The sequence below is a fragment of the Zophobas morio genome, unplaced genomic scaffold, assembly GCF_036711695.1.
Source record: "Zophobas morio isolate AGI-343-1 ecotype UQ-CSIRO unplaced genomic scaffold, CSIRO_AGI_Zmor_V1 ptg000020l, whole genome shotgun sequence".
NCBI lineage: Eukaryota > Metazoa > Arthropoda > Insecta > Coleoptera > Tenebrionidae > Zophobas > Zophobas morio.
In genome coordinates, this window is record NW_026972125.1 from 4,034,067 (window position 1) to 4,057,776 (window position 23,710).

The 23,710-nt window shown below is 29.7% G+C and overlaps 1 protein-coding gene across 2 annotated transcripts; it reads right to left on the minus strand.

Moving 5' to 3' along the window:
* Nucleotides 1-5,357: 5,357 nt before the first annotated feature.
* Nucleotides 5,358-23,598, minus strand: LOC135131264 (facilitated trehalose transporter Tret1-like). Of its 2 annotated transcripts, none has more exons than XM_064058928.1 (3): nucleotides 23,491-23,598; nucleotides 13,277-13,383; nucleotides 5,358-6,778 (listed from the first exon to the last, which is right to left on the minus strand). In XM_064058928.1, the coding sequence occupies exons 2-3, from the start codon at nucleotides 13,329-13,331 to the stop codon at nucleotides 5,409-5,411; spliced, it is 1,425 nt and encodes a 474-aa protein (XP_063914998.1). In that variant the 5' UTR covers nucleotides 13,332-13,383; nucleotides 23,491-23,598; the 3' UTR covers nucleotides 5,358-5,408. The 2 variants fall into 2 exon arrangements, with proteins under 2 accessions (XP_063914998.1, XP_063914997.1); XM_064058927.1 differs by lacking the exon at nucleotides 23,491-23,598 and adding an exon at nucleotides 23,251-23,455.
* Between the last annotated feature and the right edge of the window lie 112 nt (nucleotides 23,599-23,710).

Below are 23,710 nucleotides of genomic sequence, written 5' to 3' on the forward strand. Positions count from 1 at the left end.
TTTCAGATTGCGTTGTGCACAAGCCATTATTCTGTTTATTTGTTCAGTGATAAAATATGTGGACGTACTTAACAACAAGTGGGTATTTATGCGCAAAATGATAAAAAAAATTGGTCTAAAGAGTTTAGACAGTACTTCCCTCGCTGTCGGAAACTTGACGACTGCATGCATGCCTATTGTGTTTTTTTTCTCATTACATTTTTGTAGTGGGAATTTAAAACAAATTGCGATGACGTCATCAACATTTTTGCAAGAACACGTATATCAGTTGGGATAGATGTAGTGTAATACTAAGAATAAAATTATTGTATTCCCAAATTTTCGGGAAAATGAATTGGGTCGTTTTGAATATTGATTTGTTATAATCAATAAAATAACGAAACAATTTACTCACGTATACGTATCAGAGGCAACTGAAAATCGTGTATGTATAAACATTCTTAATTTAAGATGACAGGCGTAACAGCATACGTGAGAGTCAAACAGAGAAACTGTAAACAAAACGACCATCGGTTTTATTGCTTCGACTTCCGCTTATTATATAAAACATTGGGTTTTATTTTAATTTTTGACGGTGGAATTCACAATTGGTTGATTATAAACATGTCTATACCACATTCGCTGAACCTAGTTAGCGCACAAAACAAATGCACGTCTGTAATGTTAAAGTAGATGTAAATAAGCGTGTTACCCTTATGTTTCAACCGAGTTTTTACTTTAAAAAATTTTGTGTCTACCAAATTGGGTTGGTCCAATGTAATACTAATAATAAGTGTTGCCTTTAATTTAATCAATAAAATAAATTGACTTCATTAATATTTTTGAGCAACCTCTTAAGAAAATCGAAAAAATATGAATGGAATGATAAATCACAAGTACAATCGCTATATCGATTGTACTTGTGACAATCGCACGCAAATGTTTTGAGCCTATGGGCGGATCGTTTTTGCCTGCCCTCACCGAAGAAGGCGGTCCAAATCCTTCAAGGGCAGAATTTGTAGGTAGGCTTAAACTACAACGAAATTCACATTTTACCCTATAAAATTTTATTGACAATAACGGGACGGACAGTAGTTATATATACATTTGGTAAGAAATATTTATGGCTCACATCAGTTCTCTCGAATTTGTCGGAGAAGATTTAGCAGGTAGTTGTTCCCATAAAATAATGGTCACTTTCGTTCGTGAGTAACGATGGTCCGGACATGAATTATTTTGCTTTCTAACATCTTTCGACCAATTGTTCCGTATAAAAAATTTCATCACTTTTTCAAATAAAATACTCTTAAAAAAAACGATATTGTCGTTGAGTGACATGTAACTGGCATAATAATAAAAACGTGCCATTTTTGTTAACTGATATTTTTTTCATAAATGTCGCAAAATTATTAAATTTGTCTAATCATCCCCGCCAATAATGTGATGACGTCACTTCAAATTTATGCATAGTAAATGGGTTTTAAATTGTATACAGTAACATAGTCCTACACATGTAGTTTATGACTCCGTGTTGAGTTTTTATCCGAAACGTCCAGATTTTTGGAAAAAAAATCAAAATTATAAAACAATATTTTGCAATTTAATTTTGAATTTGCAAAATCGAATACTTTGAAATCTTGCAGATGTTTTAAAATCATGATAAACATGATACATTTTTAATTAAAATATATTTGCTTATCCCCTCTAAAAAATTTATGACGTCACCTCAAAATTTTGCAGAATAAATCCTATCTTAAATGTATAAAATATGATGAGTTTTATAGTTGTGATTTATCACTGCATTAATATTTTTTAGATTTGGTTATACAGGGTGTCTCAAAAAAGTTAATGACTGATTCAATTTATTTTATTGAAGAAATCAAGAATAGCAAAACTGAATACTTTGAAATATTGTAGATGTTTTGAAGTTTTTGTAAGCATGGTAACTTTTTCGAAAATTTGATTAATCAAATATGCGCAAAATCAAAAATCGGAAAAACTGAAATTCACTAATGCAAAAAACAGAAAATCGAAAAATACAAATCGTAAAAATCGAAAATCTAAAAATGGCTAATCAAAAAATCGAAAATTCAATGAATCAAATACCTAGGTCGATCGAAAAGTGGAGATTCACAAACCTCAAAAATCGAAAATTGAAAAACGGGAAAACCAAAAAATCGAAAAGTCAAAAATTTGTAATATTGAAAATTAAAAAAATCAAAAACAAAAATAAAAAAATCGGAAATTAAAATAATCAAAATATATAAAGTAAAAAAAATTGCAAAGCCTAAAAACTGAAACGAACAGAAAAATCGAAAAAGCAAAAAATTGGAAAAACAAAAATTCGAAAAATCTAAAATCGTAAAAGCGGAAAATCGAAAATCTGAATAAAGAAACTTGGAAATTCTGAAAATTGGAAAATCGAAAACCAAAAAATCGGAAAGTAACAAAATTGAAGTCTAACAGTTGAGAATGGAAAAATTGAAAAACCGAAAATTCTAAAAATCGACAATGGACAAATTGAAAATCGCAAAATTTAAATTGAAAAATTGAACATAGAAAAATCGATGAATTGAAAAATCGAAAATTCGACTACTCAAATTTTCTAAAAAGCGAAAAATCATAAAACTGAAAAATCCAAAATTCTAATCATCGAAAGCCTGAAAACTGAAAATCGAAAATTCTGAAAAGCGGAAAATAGAATATCGAAAAATTTAAAAGAAAGAAAATTGAAGTCTAAAAACCGAAGAATGGAAAAATTAAAAATCAAAAATTCGAAAAATCAAAACCGAAAAATTCAAAGTTTTAAAAAGAAAATCGAAAAATCAAAAATCTGAAAATGGAAAGACGAAAAATCGAAAATTGAAAGAATGGCAAATTAAAAAATCAAAACATCGAAAAATCAAAAAAACGAAAAATTAAAAAATCGAAAAACAAAAAAACTGAAAACTCGAAAAATCAAAATACCGCAAATTTGAAAAACCAGAAAATTAGAAAGTAATAAAATCGAAAAGTTGATAGAAAAATGGAAACTGAAAAATCTAATTCGATGAGACTGTTGGTCGAAAAAACGAAAAATCGAAAATCGAAGTGACCTTTTTTTGAAACAGGCTGTATAAGTAAATCGAGTTTCGAAAATTTGGAAAATCGAAAAGTAAAAAAATTGAAGTCCAAAAGCTGAAAAATGGAAAACTGAACAATCGAAAATTCTAAAATCAAATATCGAAAAATCGAAAAGCCGAAAAATCGAAAATTTGATAAATCAGATATGCGAAAAACAGAAAATCTGAAAATATAAAACTGGAAAATCAAAAATCTAAAAATGGAAAAATCGAAAATCGAAAATTCATAATATTGAAAACTCTAAAAGTCGACAATTCAAAAATCAAAAAACTGGAAAAAAAATCGAAAAATCGAAAAGTAAACAAATTGCAAAGCCTAAAAACTGACGAACAGGAAAATCGAAAAATCGTAAAATCAAAAAGTGGAAAATCGAAAACTGGAAATTGAAAAATCGAAGATTGGAAAATCGAAAAATCGAAAATCGGAATATCGAGAATCGACAAATTAAAAAACCGAAAAATCGAAAAATTAAAAAATCGGAAATCGAAAAATTAAAAAAAAAAACGAAAATTCAAAAATCGAATAATCCGAAACTAAAATAATAGAAAAGTGGAAAAGTAAAAATTGCAAAGTCTCAAAACTGACGAACAGAACAATCGAAAAATAAAAAAGAATCGAAAAATATCTAAACATGGAAAATCGAAAAATCGAAAATCGGAAAATGGAAAAACCGAAAAATCGAAAACTCGAAAATTCGATGAAACAAATACTCGAAAAAACGAAAAGTAAAAAAATTGCAATTCCTAAAAATTGAAAAATCAAAAAATCGAAAAAATGAAAATCGAAAAAACGACGATCGAAAAAAAATCAAAAAATCGAAAAGTGGAAAATCGGAAAGTCACAAAATTGAAATCTAAAAGCTGCAAATTGCAGAACCATAAAAACTGAAACAAACAGAAAAATCGAAAAACCACAAAAGCGGAAAAACGAAAATCGAAAATTCGCAAATCGAAAAATCGTAAAATCAGAAAATGGAAAATCGAATAATCGAAAGTTGAAAAATTGAAGGTCGAAAAATAAAACAACCGAAAAATTTTATGATTAATGGAAAATCGAAAAATCGAGAATAGAATAATTAAAAAAACCGGAAAATTGAAAAGTCGGAAATCGAAGAATTAAAAACGTAAAATCGAGAATTCAAAAATCAAAAAAATCGGAAAGTAAAACATAATCGAAAAATGCAAAAAAATTGCAAAGTCTAAAAACTGACGAACAGAAAAATCAAAAAATCTAAAAATGGAAAGACGAAAAATCGAAAATTGAAAGAATGGCAAATTAAAAAATCAAAACACCGAAAAATCAAAAAAACGAAAAATTAAAAAATCGAAAAACAAAAAAACTGAAAACTCGAAAAATCAAAATACCGCAAATTTAAAAAACCAGAAAATTAGAAAGTAATAAAATCGAAAAGTTGATAGAAAAATGGAAACTGAAAAATCTAATTCGATGAAACTGTTGGTCGAAAAAACGAAAAATCGAAAATCGAAGTGACCTTTTTTTGAGACAGGCTGTATAAGTAAATCTAAAAAATATCACTGCAATGATAAATCACAGGTATAGAAATGTAGTACACTTCAAAAACCGTCCGTGACTTAATTTAATGTGAATTTTATAACTATGGTCGGCACAATTAGACCTAATATTAGTGTGATTTTGAGCATATTCTCGATGTTATTACAGCAGGACAGGTTTTTTTTTCTAACTAATTGACAAGATTTCAAAGTATTCAGTTTTGCAATTCTTGATTTCTTCAATAAAATAAATTGACTCAGTCATTTTTTTTTTGAGTCACCCTGTATAAACAAATCCAAAAAATATTAATGGAATGGTAAATCACAAGTATAGACTCATCATATTCTGAACATTTTAGATAGGGTATTTATAAAATTAAAACTAATTCAGAGTATTTATAAAATTAAAACTAATTCAGGGTAAGAATTTGGTCAACACGTAAATTTCGTTGTAGTTTGAGCCTACCTACAAATTCTGCCCTTGGACGATTTGGACCGCCTCCTTCGGTGACGACCGGTAAAAATGATCTGCCCATAGGCTCAAAACATTTGCGTGCGATTGTACAAACTCATCGTATTTTTTGCATTTTAGATAGGATTTATTCAGCAAAATTTAAGGGTGACGTCATCAATTTTTTTAGGAGGGATAAACAAATATATTTTGAACAAATGGGAGACCTATTTCTTCGTCTTCTAGGGGTCATGAAAGATCGAGAAAACGTAAAAGTAGAGAGAAACAACACGTTTTCCACAAAAATATCTTTATTTAAAATAAAATACATAAAGTACGTAAAATCAGGCTTTCAGACTAACTTTCTCTTCGTCGACGACGTTGCCGTTGCACTCTTCCACTTCTCCTTTTAGCTTCTTCTGGATATCCTCCAGTGTCTTCCCTTTCGTTTCAGGCACGAAGAAATAAATAAAAATCAAGCCGAGGATCGAACATACGAAGAAGCCGTAGAACGAAACATGTAACCCATACTCGACTTTCGTTATCTGTAAGTACTTGGAGGCTGCCGTGGCCATTACACTAAAGTATACATCAGCCAAACATAAAGCGAACGCTTTAACATTAGTCGGGAACAACTCCCCTAACATACAAATCGGAATCGACTGCATCCCTAAACTAAAAATCGTTACAAAGGCAATAAGGCCGATCACAGCAACTATCGAGAACGAACTAGTATCAATCGACGTTTCGTTCAAGATATAGAAGTAAGTACCTTCGACGAAAAGAGCCAACGCCGACCCTGCCATCGAAATCAAAAGAAGAGGCCTCCGTCCGGCCCTGTCCACTATCCCCGAAGACACTATAGTGAGTACCAGCTGGACGGAATAGTAAATCATCACAGCGTAATGAGCCGAAATGTGATCCCCAGCAGCCCCAAAAATCTCATGCGTATAAAAAGCTATAGCGGTAGTACCGGCGAGCTGCTGGAACCCGCGCAGACCACCAATAATAAACACAGCCTTCCTGTTGCTCTTCACCGTAAACAAATCCAAAAACCTCCCGTTCTTCGTCTTCTGTTCCGCCTGAATGGCCCCTTTAATCCTATTCAGGTCATCATCCACCTTCGTCGTGCTTTTCAGTCTTTCGAGAGCCCTCCGCGCCGCCTCTGGCTTATCCCGCATGAGCAAATAGTACGGGCTTTCGGGCATCCAGAGGAACGTGACGAAGAGCGCTGCAGGTACTACGGACGATACCAAGGCAGTGGTTTTAATACTGAGGTACGACCCTATCACATTGATTATGAGGAAGCCGGCGATCCACATGACGGAACAACTGGAGCCTAACAGTCCTCTGACTTTGGCGTCGGCGATCTCCCCGATGTACATGGGTACGACCGTGAAGGTGAACCCGTCGGCGACGCCGGCGACGAAGCGGGCGATGTACAGGACGAGGATGGAGTTGGCGAAGGCGACCATGATCCAGGCGAGGAAGAAAGGCATGGCGGTGGCGAGGATGGTGCGTTTGCGGCCGAGGTAGTCCACGATGGTGGCGGCGGTGAGGGAGCCGGCGACGGCGCCGATGAGCGGCATGACGGCCAGGGTGGAGCCCTGGCTCTCGTCGATGCAGAGGGTGCAGGTGGAGTTGTTTTTGAGCTGGGGCACGCTGGGGGAGGACCAGCCGTAGTGCATGCCATCGGTGACGATGGCGAGAGTGCCTGCAAGAAAATGAGGGTACGATAGTAGTACTGTTTGGTTCACCTTCGTTCGTAGAAATCCCACATAAAAATTTACGTAAGTGTTACGAACTTATTGATTAACACGTTCTCAAGGTTGTATTGTAATAACAATGATATAAAAATGGGATTTCTTGTTGGTACAGCTTTACATTTTTTCCTTTAATTATTTTGTTTACTTGTTAGAAATTCACACTATTAACTGATTATGGCTGATTAATCGTTTAATAGTTGCTATTTTATCAAGTCTTATCAATTGTCGGGTACTTTTTGCTCGCTATATTAGCTTGTCGGTGTTTTTGAGCTCAAAACACACGAAATTAGAATATTAAATTCAGGATATCCCGTTGTTTTGCAATTTTTCCAATTTTTCGATGTTACAATTTTTTTTTGATTTTTCAATTTTTCAGTTCAAGTTCTTTTTCGTTTATTTTTCAAACTCTCATTCTTTGATTCTTCAATTCCCCGATTTTCCAATTTTAAATTTTTCAATTTTGCAATTTTTAGAATTCCGATTTTCCAATCTCTTTAATTTTGAATATTTCTATTGTGGAATACACATAGATTGTTCAATTTTTACAAGTTTTCCATTTTTTTATTCCAAAATTCGAAGAACTGAAGAAGCCAAAAATTGAAACATTAAAAAACAAAATCCTGAAACTTGAAAATCGAAAAAGTTAATGAATCGAAGAATGATGCAATCGTCAAAATTCTAAAATCGAAAAAATTTTTCAATTTTGTAGTACATATTTGGATTTCTCAATTGTCTGATTTTCCGATTTCTTTAATTTTCCCATTTTTTGCTTTTTCAAAGGTTTCATTTTATACTTTTTTGTTTTTCATTTTTAATTTTTCAATTCTACAATTTTGCAATTTTTACATTTAGAAAGTTTAGAAATTTAAAAACTAAAAAATACGAAAAAATTGAAAAATCGAAAAATGGAGAAACTACTAACTCGAAAATCGAAGAATTGGAAAACCTAAAAATTGTAAAATCGAAAAGTTATAGAATCGTCAAAATTCTAAAATCGAAAAACTGCAACATCAAAAGATCAAAAAATTGAAAAATTAAAAATCGAAAAATTGATAATTGAATCGAATAAACGAAAAAGAAGGATGTAAAACTGAAAAATCAAAAAATCAAAATTTGAGAAGTAACATAACTGAAAAATTGAAAAATCGACAAATCCAAAAAAAAACAAATTGGAAATTCGATTATCGAAAAATCGAAAATTCGATGAATGAAATATTCAAAAACACATCTGAGAAATCGGAAAACCGAATTTTCGAAAATTTAAAATTTGGAAAACGAAAAATTGAAAAGTCCAAAATTGGGAAAAATCGAATTTTCAAAAAACGCAAAGTTGAACTGAAAATCGAAAAAGTAAAAAATTAGAAAAATTGCAAATCGAAGAACCGAAAAAACGAAAAATTGAAAAATTAAAAATTTTAAAATTTTTCCACTTTTCGTTTCTTCAGTTTTTTGGATTTTTCAGTTTCTCAATTTTGAATTTTTCGTTTATTCATCTTTTTCAAATTTTCATTCTGAAATTCTTCAATTCCTCGATTTTCCAATCGTAAAATTTTCCAATTTCCAATTATCCGATTTACGGATTTCTTTAATTTTCAATACATATTTCTATTTCTATTTCGTTTTCTCGATTTTACACTATACGATTTTTAAGTTTTCTTTAGATTTGGGAATGTTTTCCTTTTATACTTTTCATTTTTCCAATTTATGATTTTTCAATTTTACAATTGTTTCCATTTTTTTGATTCGATAAGTCGAAAAACTAAAAATCGGAAGAAATTGAAAAATTTAAAAAATAAATATTGAGAAATTGAAAAATTAAAAATCGAAAAATTAATATTTGAAAAAGTTAAAAATCGATAAATATACGAAAAAGTTTTAAAATTCATTAATTGAAAAATGGAAAAATTCTAAAATCGTAAAATTGAAAAAGTGAAATTTTTTTAAAATCATACGTATTGTTACATCTTTTAAATGAAAACTAGAAAAATTTCAAATCAAAAACAGAAAAATCGGGGAACTGCAAATCCAAAATTTGGAAAATCAAAAAATCGAAAAGGAAAACAAACTGAAAATTGATTTCCATCAGTCGTCTAAAAACTCAAAAATGTAGAAATTGAAAAACTGAATAATCAAAAATCGAAAATTAGAAAGACTGAAAATTCGAAAATCGAAAATTCGCGAAATGAAAAAATCGCAAAGTAAAATAGGTAACTGAAAAATGGAAAAATTGAAAAATCCAAAATTTTTAAAAAATCGAAGATTTGAGAAATTGAAAAATCGAAAAGGACACAAATTGAAAATTTGATAATCGAAAAATCAAAAATTCACTGAATCTAGTATTTGAAAACACAAAAATCCGAGAAATAGGAAAACCGAATTTTTGAAAATCTAAAAACTGAAAAACGAAACACCGATAAATAAGAAATTCGAAAATCGAGATTTCGAAAAATGGATGAATTGAAACAGAAAAAACGAAATATAGAAAGTCGAAACATCCAAAATTGAAGAATCGAAAAGTCGAAAAATGGAAAAATTGAAAAATAAATTTTCGAATAACGAAAACTAGAAAATGGGAGAAATCGAAGATTAAAAAAAAATCGAAAAACTAAAAAATTGGAAAAATTGCAAATCCACGAATTGAAAAAACGAAAAATCGAAAAACTAAAAATAGAAACAAAATAATGAATCAAAAAATTGCAAAGAAAAATTCATTTCCAGCTTCATAGAAATCGAAAATTCAAAAAACGGAAGTCCCGAATTGAAAATTTTAGAATTCGAAAGGTAAAAAATTGGAAAGTCTAAAAACTGAAGAATGAGAAAATTGAAAAATCGAAAACTTGAGAAATGAAAAAATCGAAAAATAAAATAACTGAAAAATCAAAAACTGAGAAATCGAAGAATTGAAAAATTGAAAATTCGATAATCAAATATTCGAAAATACAAGAATCCGAGAATATTCGATAATCTAAGCATTGAAAAACGAAAAATTGAAAAGTCCAAAAATGGAAAAAATCGAAATTTCAAAAAAACGCAAAGTTGAAGAACTAAAAATAGAGACTTTAAAATAGAAAAAAATTAATGCATCGAAAACTTGGTTACAAGAAAAAACTTGTCTAATCGAAAAATTGGAAAACTCAAAAATTGTAAAATCGAAAAATTACAGAATCTTCAAAATTGTAAAATCGAAAGATAAAAAAACTGAAAAATGGAAAAATTCTAAAATCGTAAAAATCGATAACTCAAAATTTTTTAAAATCATAATTATTATTTCATATTTAAAACGAAAAATTTTAAATCAAAAACTGAAAAATCAGGAAACTGCAAATCGAAATATTGCAAAATGTTAAAATGAAAACATCCAAAAATTGGAAAATCAAAAAAAAGAAAAGTAAAACAAACTGAAAATTGAAAATTCCTTCATCTCTATACAAATTGAAAATTCGAATATGTATCGAAAATGGAAACTTTGAGAAATGAAAAAATCGGAATGTAAAATAACTGAAAAAAATCGAAAAACTGAAGGATGGAAAAACTGAAAATTCGACGAATTGAAAAATAGAGAAATCGACAAGGACAAATTGAAAAATCCAATAAACGAAAAAGAAGGATGTAAAACTGAAAAATTGAAAAATCAAATTTCGAAAAGTAAAATAACTGAAAAATCAAGTATTCGAAAACAGAAAGCCGAGAAATCGGAAAATTGAATTTTCGAAAACCTAAAAAAAATCCAAAAATTGAAAGAGAAAAAACGAAATATAGAAAGCTGAAACATCGAAACTGAAAAATCGAGAAATCGAAATTGAAAAGATTCGACTATCGAAAATTCGAAAAGTGGGAAAAATCGAACATTTAAAAAATTGGAAAAATTGCAAATCGAAGAACTGAAGAAATGAACAATTGAAACATTGAAAAACTAAAAAACGTGAAACTTGAAAATCGAAAATTTAAAAATGAAGAAATTATAGATCGTCAAAATTTTTCAATTTTTCGTTTCTTCGGTTTTTCGATTCGCACTTTTTTATTTTTCGATTTTTTAGTTTCTCAATTTTTGAATTTTTCGTTTATTCATTTTTTTTTAAATTTTCATTCTGTGTGATTTTTCAATTCCTTGATTTTCAATTTTTAAATGTTTCAATTTCCAGTTATGCAATTTTCCGATTTCTTTAATTTTCAATATTTCGTTTTCTTCAATTTTTAAGTTTTTATAGATTTTTCAAAGTTTTCATTTCATACTTTTTCGCTTTTTCAATTTTACAATTTTGCAATTTTTCTATTTTTTGATTCGGAAAATCGAAAAACTAAAAAATCAGAAAATTGCAAAATCGAAAAGTAGAAAATCGAAGAATGAAGAAACGAAAAATTGAAAACTGAAAAATAAAAACTCGAAAAACCTGAAAATTGAAAAATTTGAAAGAAGAAAAAACGAATCGAATTGAATACCCAAAAATTGTAAAATCGAAAAATTATAAAAACGTTAAAATCGAAACTTCGATGAATCAAATATTCAAAAACACAAAAATCCGAGAAATCTGAAAACCGAATTTTCGAAAATCTAAAAATTGAAAAACGAAAAACTGAAAAATGAAAAATTAGAAAATCGAGATTTCCAAAAATCCAAGAATCGGAACAGAAAAGATGAAATATAGAAAGTCGAAACATGGAAAATTCCAAACTGAAAAATCGAAAAGTCGAAAAATGAAAAACTGAAAAATCGATAAATCGAAATTGAAAAGATTCGAATATCGAAAATTCGAAAATTGGGAAAAAAGAAAATTCAGAAGAACGAAAGATTGAATTAAAGAACTGAAGAAACGAAAAATTGAACATTGAAAAACTAAAAATGGAGAAAATTTAATGAATCGAAAAATTGGATACAAGAAAAAACGAATCTAATCCAAAAATTGTAACATCGAAAAATTATGGAATCGTTAAAATTGTAAAATCGAAACACTGCAACACCGAAAGATCAAAAATTTGAAAATTTGAATAAACGAAAAATGTTTTAAAATGCAATATTTGAAAAATTGAAAAATTCTAAAATCCTAAAATTGAAAAGGTGAAAACGTTTTAAAATCATAATTACTACATGCTTATTTAAAATGGAAACTAGAACAATTTCAAATCAAAAACCGAAAAATCGAGAAACTGAAAATCGAAAAATGGCAAAATCAAAAAATTAAAACATCCAAAATTTGGAAAAGCAAAATATTGAAAAGTAAAACAAACTGAAAATTGAAAATCCATTTCCACCTCCATACATTGAAAAATCGAACTGAATGGTGTAATTGAAAATCTGAGAAATCGAGAAGTAAAAAAATTGAAAAGTCTAAAAACTGAACAATGTAAAAATTGAAAAATCGAAAAGTAGGAAGATTGAAAATTCGATAATCGAAAATTCGAAAACCGAAAAATTAAAAATTCGAAAATCGAGATTTCGAAAAAAGCAAGAATCCAAGCTAAGCCAAAAAAAGAAAAATTGATAATTCGCAAAACCAAAAAATTTAAGAAACGAAAAACTGAAAAAATTGAAATAAAAAAACAAAAAAATCATACAATCGAAACATTGAAAAAGTCAAGTCAAAAAAGCCGCGAGGGTGTTATTTACGCTACGGGTTTTTACTTTATAGAGGTTTTCAGAAAACAAAAAACCCAAGGTAAGTTCTCTCGAAATAGCCGTCGACAGAATTTGTAATTTCAGAACTAAAATTAGTAAAAATTTCACTACAACGAAATAATGCGGCTTTGATTACACTTAAAAAAAATACATTTAATTTCGGATGGATTAATGTGAATAACTACACGCAGATAAATATAGAACATTTGTAAAAGCTTAAAATCTTGGGCTACTTAAGACAAAAAACTTATATAGATAAACAAAATCTATTTCTTGGTAATATATTGATTTAATAATTAAATGAAATACGATATAAAAAAAAAGTCTTTTTCTACATATTACTCAACTTATTGTTAAACTGGGCTGTTACCGCATAGCGACAACTTAAAAAAATATGTACGAATGGAGCCTGGATCAAACACCGAAAAACTGTATAGACTCTTAATTTTCATAATTAGAGCAAATTGCTGGTAATTAATTTTATTATTCTAAAAAAAGAAAAAAACATCCAACCCATCTATCTCTAGATTAACAGATCCTCGCTATTACACGCACAATACACCACAAATTAGCTCTCTCACAAATAGTATTAATTTTTATTACCCGACCCTTATCAATTAAGCGTTTAATAACACCATAAACCGTCGAATTAACATTCTTCCAACACAGCCTAATTTAAATGCGACCCTTCTATTCATCGTCATCAGACTTCCCTGAACCCGGCATTGTTCGTTCACCTATTTAAAGCTCCAAGTCAAGCACCTTACGCGATCGTCATTTTTGGTCGCGCGACGAAACCGGTCGATAAACAAAAAATTAAATCAATACCCACCTGTCACTGCGGCTACGTACTGCAGCACGGGACTACCTTTCGTCTCTGACGTCATCGTAACTCTTTGCTGATCCTCTACGCTGTGCGAACCGGCGGAGACTGAGACACTGGAAAAACAATCGACCATTGAGAGCTCGGTCCGCGCCAAGGTCACGTGATGGAGGATTCGCACAGTTCCGGAAAAATATTGCTTTGATATTATGACGTTATTAATGAGCTAATAAAAGATGGGTTATTTCCACGATTGCGTTAAGTGATACTAATGAGAAAAGTAAATAGGGCTTTGTGCTAGCACGCTCCTGCAGTTTGCATGGCCTTGATATTGATTCTTCAGCGGTGCTGAAAATGTGGGGATTAATGAACTTGGTACCCTTGGACTAGTTGCTAGAATGCAGTTTACACTGTCGCAATGGTAAATTAACGATGTTTGTTGTTCAGTGGATGGTTTTTGTATGGTTTGCTGACAGTGTGACTCATTAAAATGCGAAGGAAATGAGCTAATGCATTGATAACGATGTATTATCAATTGGCAAATTTGCGGTCAGTGATATGCGTTGTCATTAAGGACGTTTTAGGGTTTCTTTGTTTTGTTTCAAGGATTTTCGCCACTTGTTGCACATTGATTGGATTACCAAACTGTTTCCTAGTTCAGTAATTTTGTTGCAAAAATTTTATCTGAAAGGTCAACGGACTTCATTGTTGAGTTTTGCCTATGAAATTTTGCTTCAGTTTCATTTGGGTTTCAAGTTAAAGTAATCAAGTTCAAGGATTAAAGTCATTAAAAATTAAACCGAAAAATATTTTGCACATTTTTGCGCTATCGTCGACCGACAAACAATAATCCAATAAATAAATTATGTTTGCACAGTTTTTAATGATACTGTAAAGGTCAAGCTAATAACCATTATGTAACAAGACCACCTGCTGATTTTAATAAAGCCTGTACAAACCCAGACAGATTTTTTTTTAATCACGATTTTCGAGCGAAATTCATTAACCTCACTTATCTGACGTATGTTATCAGTTTGCGTGGACTAGTTTCACTAAGGTTAATTTCGCTTTAAGCTTAACTGATATAAAAGTAGTTTGGACTTGTTTTGAGGACTCGCCAAATCCAGAGATTAAGGGGACTCGCTAGACGAGGTATAATATTTTTTTACTTTTTTGTATGAAAAAATGACATTAATATAGATGTATCATACATCAAACTGCAGCTTTTTTAATTTTTTTTATTTTTCAGTTTCCAATTTTTGACGTTTATAAATTTTTCGATTAACTGATTTTTTGATTTTGCCATTTCGCTATTTCTCGATTTTTCAATTCTTTCTTCAATTGTGATTTTTCAATTTTTCCATTTCTGAATTTTTCAATGTTTCAGTTTTCGATTTTTTCACTTTTCCGATTCTTCATTTTTCAGTTTTTCAAGATTTTAGTTTTTAATTTTTTCACTTTTTCGATTTTTCAATTTTCCTTCCATTTTTCAGTTTTTCAGTATTTCAGTTCTGGGATTTTGCAATGTTTCGGTTCTTCAATTTTTCCATCTTTTGATGTTTCGATTTCTCGGTTTTTCAATTTTTCGATAGGTATTTTAATTTTTCAATTTTAAAGTTCTACATTTTCCGTTAATTTTTTTGTTTTCCTTGATATTTTGATTTCTCGATTATCCGATTTTTCAAGTTCTAGGTTTACATTTTTTGGTTTTCCAATTTTTGGATTTTTAAATTGTTTAATTTTTAGATTTTCAATTTCTCGACTTTTAGATTTTTCAATTTTTCGGTTTACCGATTTTTTTTCATTTAAAATGTTTCAATTTTTCAATTATTAACTTTTCGATTTTTCAATTTTGGTCTAATTTGATTTCTTAATGTTTTGATTTTTTGACTCCTCTACTGTTGATGTTTTGATTTCTCGATGTTTCTCTTTTTGAACATTCCGATGTTTCGACTTTTTTGCTTTTCGAGTGTTCGATTTTTTGATTTTTGAATTTTAGATTTTTGTTTTTTTGATTTTTTGGTGTTTCGATTTCCCAATTCTTCAATTTATCGATATTTTAATTTTTCAATTTTTCGAATTTTTAAATTTTGGATTTTTCTTTTCTTTTATTTCTCAATTTTCCGATGTTTCAGTTTTACGATTTTTAATTTTTTTTATTTTTCAGTTTCCAATTTTTGACGTTTATAAATTTTTCGATTAACTGATTTTTTGATTTTGCCATTTCTCTATTTCGCGATTTTTCAATTCTGTCTTCAATTGTGATTTTTCAATTTTTCCATTTCTGAATTTTTCAATGTTTCAGTTTTCCATTTTTTCACTTTTCCGATTCTTCAATTTTCTTTCCATTTTTCAGTTTTTCAAGATTTTAGCTTTTAATTTTTTTACTTTTTGGATTTTTCAATTTTCCTTCCATTTTTCAGTTTTTCAGTATTTCAGTTCCGGGATTTTGCAATGTTTCGGTTCTTCAATTTTTCCATATTTTGATGTTTCGATTTCTCGGTTTTTCAATGTTTCGATAGGTATTTTAATTTTTCAATCTTTAAGTTCTACATTTTCCGTTAATTTTTTTGTTTTCCTTGATATTTTGATTTCTCGATTATTCGATTTTTCAAGTTCTCGGTTTTCCAATTTTTGGATTTTTAAATTGTTTAATTGTTAGATTGTTCAATTTCTCGACTTTTAGATTTTTCAATTTTTCGGTTTACCGATTTTTTTTCATTTAAAATGTTTCAATTTTTCAATTATTAACTTTTCGATTTTTCAATTTTGGTCTAATTTGATTTCTTAATGTTTTGATTTTTTGACTCCTCTACTGTTGATGTTTTGATTTCTCGATGTTTCTCTTTTTGAACATTCCGATGTTTCGATTTTTCGACTTTTTCGCTTTTCGAGTGTTCAATTTTTTGATTTTTGAATTTTAGATTTTTGTTTTTTTGATTTTTTGGTGTTTCGATTTCCCAATTCTTCAATTTATCGATATTTTAATTTTTCAATTTTTCGAATTTTTAAATTTTGGAGTTTTCTTTTCTTTTATTTCTCAATTTTCCGATGTTTCAGTTTTACGATTTTTATTTTCTTTTATTTTTCAGTTTCCAATTTTTGACGTCTATAAATTTTTCGATTAACTGATTTTTTGATTTTCCGATTTCTCTATTTCTCGATTTTTCAATTCTTTTTTCAATTGTGATTTTTCTATTTTTCCATTTCTGAATTTCTCAATGTTTCAGTTTTCCATTTTTTCACTTTTCCGATTCTTCGATTTTCTTTCCAGTTTTCAGTTTTTCAAGATTTTAGTTTTTAATTTTTTCACTTTTTCGATTTTTCAATTTTCCTTCCATTTTTCAGTTTTTCAGTATTTCAGTTCTGGGATTTTGCAATGTTTCGGTTCTTCAATTTTTCCATTTTTTGATGTTTCGATTTAATAATAATAATAATAATAATGTTTATTAGTGCCTTAATTACAATACATCACTATTGTTTGTGCACATGTCAGTTTACAATTTATAACATTGAATTCAAATTTAAATTAAGTCTAAAATATTTTGTCATTACAAAATTCTTCAACACTGTAAAAAGCTTTGCATGTCAAGTAATGTTTTATTGTCGTTTTAAAATGTGTAAATGGCGAATTTTGTATTGCAACGGGTAACATGTTAAAAAACTTTATTCCAAAATATTCGGTACCTGTACGAGATTTTGTTAATCTCAAATTTTTCAGACACAAGTCTGTATTATGACGCGTGTTATAGGTATGGACATCGCGGTGTGTCTTATAAACGGTTAAATTAGACTTTACATAAATCAAACAATGGAAGATATAAAGCGAGGGTAAAGTCATAATTTTAAAACGTTTGAAGTGGTCCTTACAATCGTCGCGATATTTTAAACCACCTAAAACTCTAACAGCTTTACGCTGTAGACCAAATATTCGGTGTCTTGAGCTCGAGTGACCCCAAATCAATAGACCATATGATAACTGTGCTTGGATAAGGGCAAAATAGGCTACTCTCAAAGTTTCAAGGGGAAGTTGGTTATAGAGGTGTCGTAGTACAAAAATATTTTTACACAATTTATCGGCAACTATTTTCCCATGATCATTCCAAGTTAACTGGCGATCAATGTGCAAACCCAGGAATTTAGTGGACTCTGAGTATTCTTCAGGTATTTCTTCTTTTTTTAGACTGAATAACATATTAATGCATTTGTTTTCGTTAGTTGTTAACTTATTGCTGTGAAACCAACGCGTAGCTCTCGACTGCGCCCTTTCATGGATACAAATTGTCTCAGCAATGTTTTTACCTACTGTTAAAATGGTTGCATCATCGGCAAAAAGAAATGAGCGAGTCTGCAAATATCCCGGAAAGTCATTGATGTAGATTAGAAACAGTAGGGGGCCCAGTACTGAGCCCTGAGGTACACCGTGTGTAATGGGGAGGCTTGCAGAGTTTGCAGACCCGTTTCTTACAATTTGCCAACGCTCTTCCAAAAAAGATGAAATTAACTGACAAGAGGTGGGATGTAAGTTGTACTTACATAGTTTCATTATTAGTATTTCATGCAAAACGCAGTCAAAAGCCTTTGTCAGATCTAAAAACGATGCCATGCCTACTTCACCCTTTTCCAAACACTTAATGACTGTATCAGTTAATGCCAGTATTGCATCAGTAGTGGACTGGCCTTTCCTAAATCCATATTGAACTGGAGAAATTAATTTATTATCTTCCAAAAAGGAATTTAATTGATTGCACAGAATTTTTTCCAATATTTTGGAAAAAACTGGTAGTAATGCTATTGGTCGGTAATTACTAGGTTTACTACTATCACCATTTTTATGGATAGGAATAATGACACCTGTTTTTAAACACTTTGGGAATATAGAATTTCTAATGCATAAGTTAATTAATTTGGTTAATGGCGATATCAGTAAATTTTTTATATATTTAATTATAGTTACATTAAGTCCGAATATGTCAAGTGAGTTACTAGGTTTTAAACTATCTATTACATCTCGAACCAGGATACCAGATATTTCAGAAAAAGTAAAATGAGTCGGCACACTACAATCACTTATCACACTATTATCACAGTCAGACATTAGGTACAATGGGTCATCACAGTTATCAGGCAAATTTTTTACTAGGTTAGAAGCTACAGTACTAAAATATATATTAAAATCATCACAGGATATATCACAGTTACTATTTGTTTTTATTTTATGACTAGATAATTTGTTGGTACTATCTTTGATAATTCGCCACATGACTTTTGTTTTGTTGTTAGCCGTGTCAATAATTTTTTTGTTACTGTGAATTTTTTTAAGCCTAATTTGTTGACGGTAAATCTTCCTATAATTGTTTCTTGCTTTCCTTGTTTCAGAAGAATTTATAATTTTGTCCAAATTATTTAAAAATTTGAGAGTATCTCTCATAGCTTTTAAGTCATTGTCAAACCATTTGGATCTACTTCTTAAATTCATAGTTTTTTCAGGAAAAGCAATAGTCATGCTAGTACATATAATTTCTATAAATTTACTAAATTTAGCGTTAACATCAATTTCCTGACTTTCAATAAATCTCCAGTCACTATTTGAAAGTAAATTAAACAGTATGTTTTTTCCAACTTTTGTTATTGGCCTATGTGTTCTTATTAAGTCAATATTTGGTGAAGTACCTTTTAAAATGGACATTTCCAGTTTTATTCCTGTGTGATCAGATAATGCTAAATCTAATGGACTAGTTTTGCAATAATCAATATTAATATTTGTGAAAATATTATCCAGGCAATTTAACTTTCTTGTGGGAAAATGTACGAGTTTTATTAAATTGTAGCAAGCCATAAAATCACAAACTTGGGTTGATAAATTATTATCACAAAGAAAATTAACGTTAAAATCACCCGCAATTAAGACATTGTTTTTCAACACATTTATGTGATGAAGCAAAAGACTAAGATTGGTGAAAAAGCACTCCAATTCGCCCGATGGTGGTCGATAAATATTAATAAAGAAAATATTACTATCTGTCAGATGTATACCACAGATTTCAATATGATTTTCTATAGAAAATTTCTTACACAATTCAATAGGTATTGACCGTAATCCTTCGTGTTGCAGAACTAAAGATCCTCCATATTGAGAAGCGGTTCTTGCACTTCTTGCAAAATATGATGCCGTTGAGAAGCTTCCTATTTGTAAACATTCAGCCTCTATGTTGTTCAACCAATGTTCCGTTATTCCCAGTAGTGAAAAATTTTTGTCTATAAGAAATGCTTCTAACTCTAAAATTTTTGATTTAATTGACTGAGTATTTATTACTAATATATTTAGCAATTGATACTGTTTACTTAAGTCGATGGTTTTATGTTCTGCCTTAGATGAAAAAACCTATTTAGTCGTGTTCCAGCTGGCCAGATACCCGGGTCCATTACTGATTCCCTATTTTCGTAATCTACAGTAACTTGAAATGATGAGTAGTTTTCAGGGTGCCTAGAATTTAGCTTTTGGACCGTAGCCTCCGGTGCTTGGGGTTTAATGTGATTCATGACTTCCTCCAAACTTGTATCTGGCATCAATCTATAGATATGTATATGGGCCTTTTTAGGAGCAGCTTTCAGAAGACCTGCGGATGAAGTGGAACTGCCTACGATGGGTTGCGGTTTATTTTTCTTTTTTTTTGGTATAATTTCTCGGTTTTTCAATTTTTCGATAGGTATTTTAATTTTTCAATTTTTAAGTTCTACATTTTCCGTTAATTTTTTTGTTTTCCTTGATATTTTGATTTCTCGATTATTCGATTTTTTAAGTTCTCGGTTTTCCAATTTTTGGATTTTTAAATTGTTTAATTTTTAGATTGTTCAATTTCTCGACTTTTAGATTTTTCAATTTTTCGGTTTACCGATTTTTTTTTCATTTAAAATGTTTCAATTTTTCAATTATTAACTTTTCGATTTTTCAATTTTGCTCTAATTTGATTTCTTAATGTTTTGATTTTTTGACTCCTCCACTGTTGATGTTTTGATTTCTGGATGTTTCTCTTTTAGAACATTCGGATGTTTCGATTTTTCGACTTTTTCGCTTTTCGAGTGTTCGATTTTTTGATTTTTGAATTTTAGATTTTTGTTTTTTTGATTTTTTGGTGTTTCGATTTCCCAATTCTTCAATTTTTCGAATTTTTAAATTTTGGATTTTTCTTTTCTTTTATTTCTCAATTTTCCGATGTTTCAGTTTTACGATTTTTAATTTTTTTTATTTTTCAGTTTCCAATTTTTGACGTTTATAAATTTTTCGATTAACTGATTTTTTGATTTTCCCATTTCTCTATTTCTCGATTTTTCAATTCTTTCTTCAATTGTGATTTTTCAATTTTTCCATTTCTGAATTTCTCAATGTTTCAGTTTTACATTTTTTCACTTTTCCGATTCTTCAATTTTCTTTCCATTTTTCAGTTTTTCAAGATTTCAGTTTTTAATTTTTTCACTTTTTCGATTTTTCAATTTTCCTTCCATTTTTCAGTTTTTCAGTATTTCAGTTCTGGGATTTTGCAATGTTTCGGTTCTTCAATTTTTCCATTTTTTGATGTTTCGATTTCTCGGTTTTTCAATTTTTCGATAGGTATTTTAATTTTTCAATTTTTAAGTTCTACATTTTCCGTTAATTTTTTTGTTTTCCTTGATATTTTGATTTCTCGATTATTCGATTTTTCAAGTTCTCGGTTTTCCAATTTTTGGATTTTTAAATTGTTTAATTTTTAGATTGTTCAATTTCTCGACTTTTAGATTTTTCAATTTTTCGGTTTACCGTTTTTTTTTCATTTAAAATGTTTCAATTTTTCAATTATTAACTTTCGATTTTTCAATTTTGGTCTAATTTGATTTCTTAATGTCTTGATTTTTTGACTCCTCTACTGTTGATGTTTTGATTTCTCGATGTTTCTCTTTTTGAACATTCCGATGTTTCGATTTTTCGACTTTTTCGCCTTTCGAGTGTTCAATTTTTTGATTTTTGAATTTTAGATTTTTGTTTTTTTGATTTTTTGGTGTTTCGATTTCCCAATTCTTCAATTTATCGATATTTTAATTTTTCAGTTTTTCGAATTTTTAAATTTTGGATTTTTCTTTTCTTTTATTTCTCAATTTTCCGATGTTTCAGTTTTACGATTTTTAATTTTGTTTATTTTTCAGTTTCCAATTTTTGACGTTTATAAATTTTTCGATTAACTGATTTTTTGATTTTCCCATTTCTCTATTTCTCGATTTTTCAATTCTTTCTTCAATTGCGATTTTTCAATTTTTCCATTTCTGAATTTTTCAATGTTTTTAAATTTTCCATTTTTTCACTTTTCCGATTCTTCAGTTTTCTTTCCATTTTTCAGTTTTTCAAGATTTTAGTTTTTAATTTTTTCACTTTTTCGATTTTTCAATTTTCCTTCCATTTTTCAGTTTTTCAGTATTTCAGTTCTGGGATTTTGCAATGTTTCGGTTCTTCAATTTTTCCATATTTTGATGTTTCGGTTTCTCGGTTTTTCAATTTTTCGATAGGTATTTTAATTTTTCAATTTTTAAGTTCAACATTTTCCGTTAATTTTTTTGTTTTCCTTGATATTTTGATTTCTCGATTATTCGATTTTTCAAGTTCTCGGTTTTCCAATTTTTGGATTTTTAAATTGTTTAATTTTTAGATTGTTCAATTTCTCGACTTTTAGATTTTTCAATTTTTCGGTTTACCGTTTTTTTTCCATTTAAAATGTTTCAATTTTTCAATTATTAACTTTTCGATTTTTCAATTTTGGTCTAATTTGATTTCTTAATGTTTCGATTTTTTGACTCCTCTACTGTTGATGTTTTGATTTCTCGATGTTTCTCTTTTTGAACATTCCGATGTTTCGATTTTTCGACTTTTTCGTTTTTCGAGTGTTCAATTTTTTGATTTTTGAATTTTAGATTTTTGTTTTTTTGATTTTTTGGTGTTTCGATTTCCCAATTCTCAATTTTTCTTTTCTTTTATTTCTCAATTTTTGGATATTTTAAAATTTTACATTTTTCGATTTTACTATTTTTTGATGCTTGGATTTCTCCTTTTTTCAAGTTTTCAAGACTCAATTTTTCAGGATTTGAATATTGAGATTTTTTAATGTTTCGATTTTTGGGTGTTTTGATTTTTCGATTTTTAAAGTTTTTGATTTTTCGATTTTTCCGATTTGTTGTGTATTTTAAGTATATTTCATTTTTCAATTTTTATACTTAGCACGTAGCGTTCTTACTAAGCATTCCTTATTTAACCGAACAGTTATTAATTTAACTAAGCAGCTATTATTTCACCAAGCATATATTATTTTTACTGAGAATTTATTTTTTAACTGAGTATTTATTATATAACTTAGCATTTATCATTTTTACAGAGCAAACATACAGAGCGTTTAAAAATAGAACTGTGCATTTAATTTGTTCCCTTATCTCGAAAATTAATATGTCAAAAGAATACGAGAAATGATTATTCTGAACGGCCCATTTTTTGTCAAGATCCGACCCTGACCTGTCAAATAGTATGAAAATTTACGGCGGCGATTAATCATGCGTAAAAATTCGCACAAACAATCTGATTATGTTAAAATGTTGTATTTTTCCAGCTTCGAGTAATTCGTTTAAAAATGATTTGACAAAAAATTTCTGACAATAATGAACTGGAAATTAAGACAGTGTTGAAGACAAAGAAGCAGCAAAACTTGTGAATGTAGTAAATAAAATAAAAAGCGGTTATTTTTAGAAGTCCGGCCCTGACCTGCCAATCTTCGCGAAAATTGAACCCTGCGGGATATCACACGTGTGAAAAATAACCTCACGCACACGCAATTTAAGTCGTAAAAATTTTCCATGTGCACATTTCAAATTAACGTTCGATCAATAACGTCCAGACAGAGCGGCATCACAATCAAACCACTGATAAATAATTTATCGTAGAAAATCCCTCACAAATTCTCACTCACCTCCGACAATTCGTGGTAAAAAATCTCGACAAACAAAGAACTTTCCGAAACTAACCACTTTCAACCAGTTTCAGCAAGCGCTGTCCAACATCTGACTGAAACCTTCCTGTTTCTTCGAAGCGAATTACCCACAGATCATTACCATGGAATTATTTATCACTGCGTTGCCGTTCTGGGCCGAGCACCCATCGACAAAGCATTGACAGGTCAGGCCGGCAAAAATGGAAATTAGCGACTTACGAGTTCGAAAAACTGGGTTTATTACACTACACGTGTTTTCCTGACGAGCGCGTTGTGCAGCGTAGGTCAAAAGTTTGTTTATTTTTGTTCGAAGTGTAAAGTCTGCTATTTTTAATCCTGGCGAATTTCTTTGTGTGGTAGAAAAACGTGGCACAGCGACACGCCGTGGAAAAGTACCGAGGAACAACAATCGATTAAACCAACAAGTAAAATTTTGATG

Coding starts and splice junctions, on each gene's coding strand:
- LOC135131264 (XM_064058928.1), bottom strand. CDS start 13,331: ATGACGTCAGAGACGAAAGGTAGTCCCGTGCTGCAGTACGTAGCCGCA. Junction 6,779..13,276: donor GTACGTAGCCGCAGTGACAG/GTGGGTATTGAT, acceptor ATTTTCTTGCAG/GCACTCTCGCCATCGTCACC.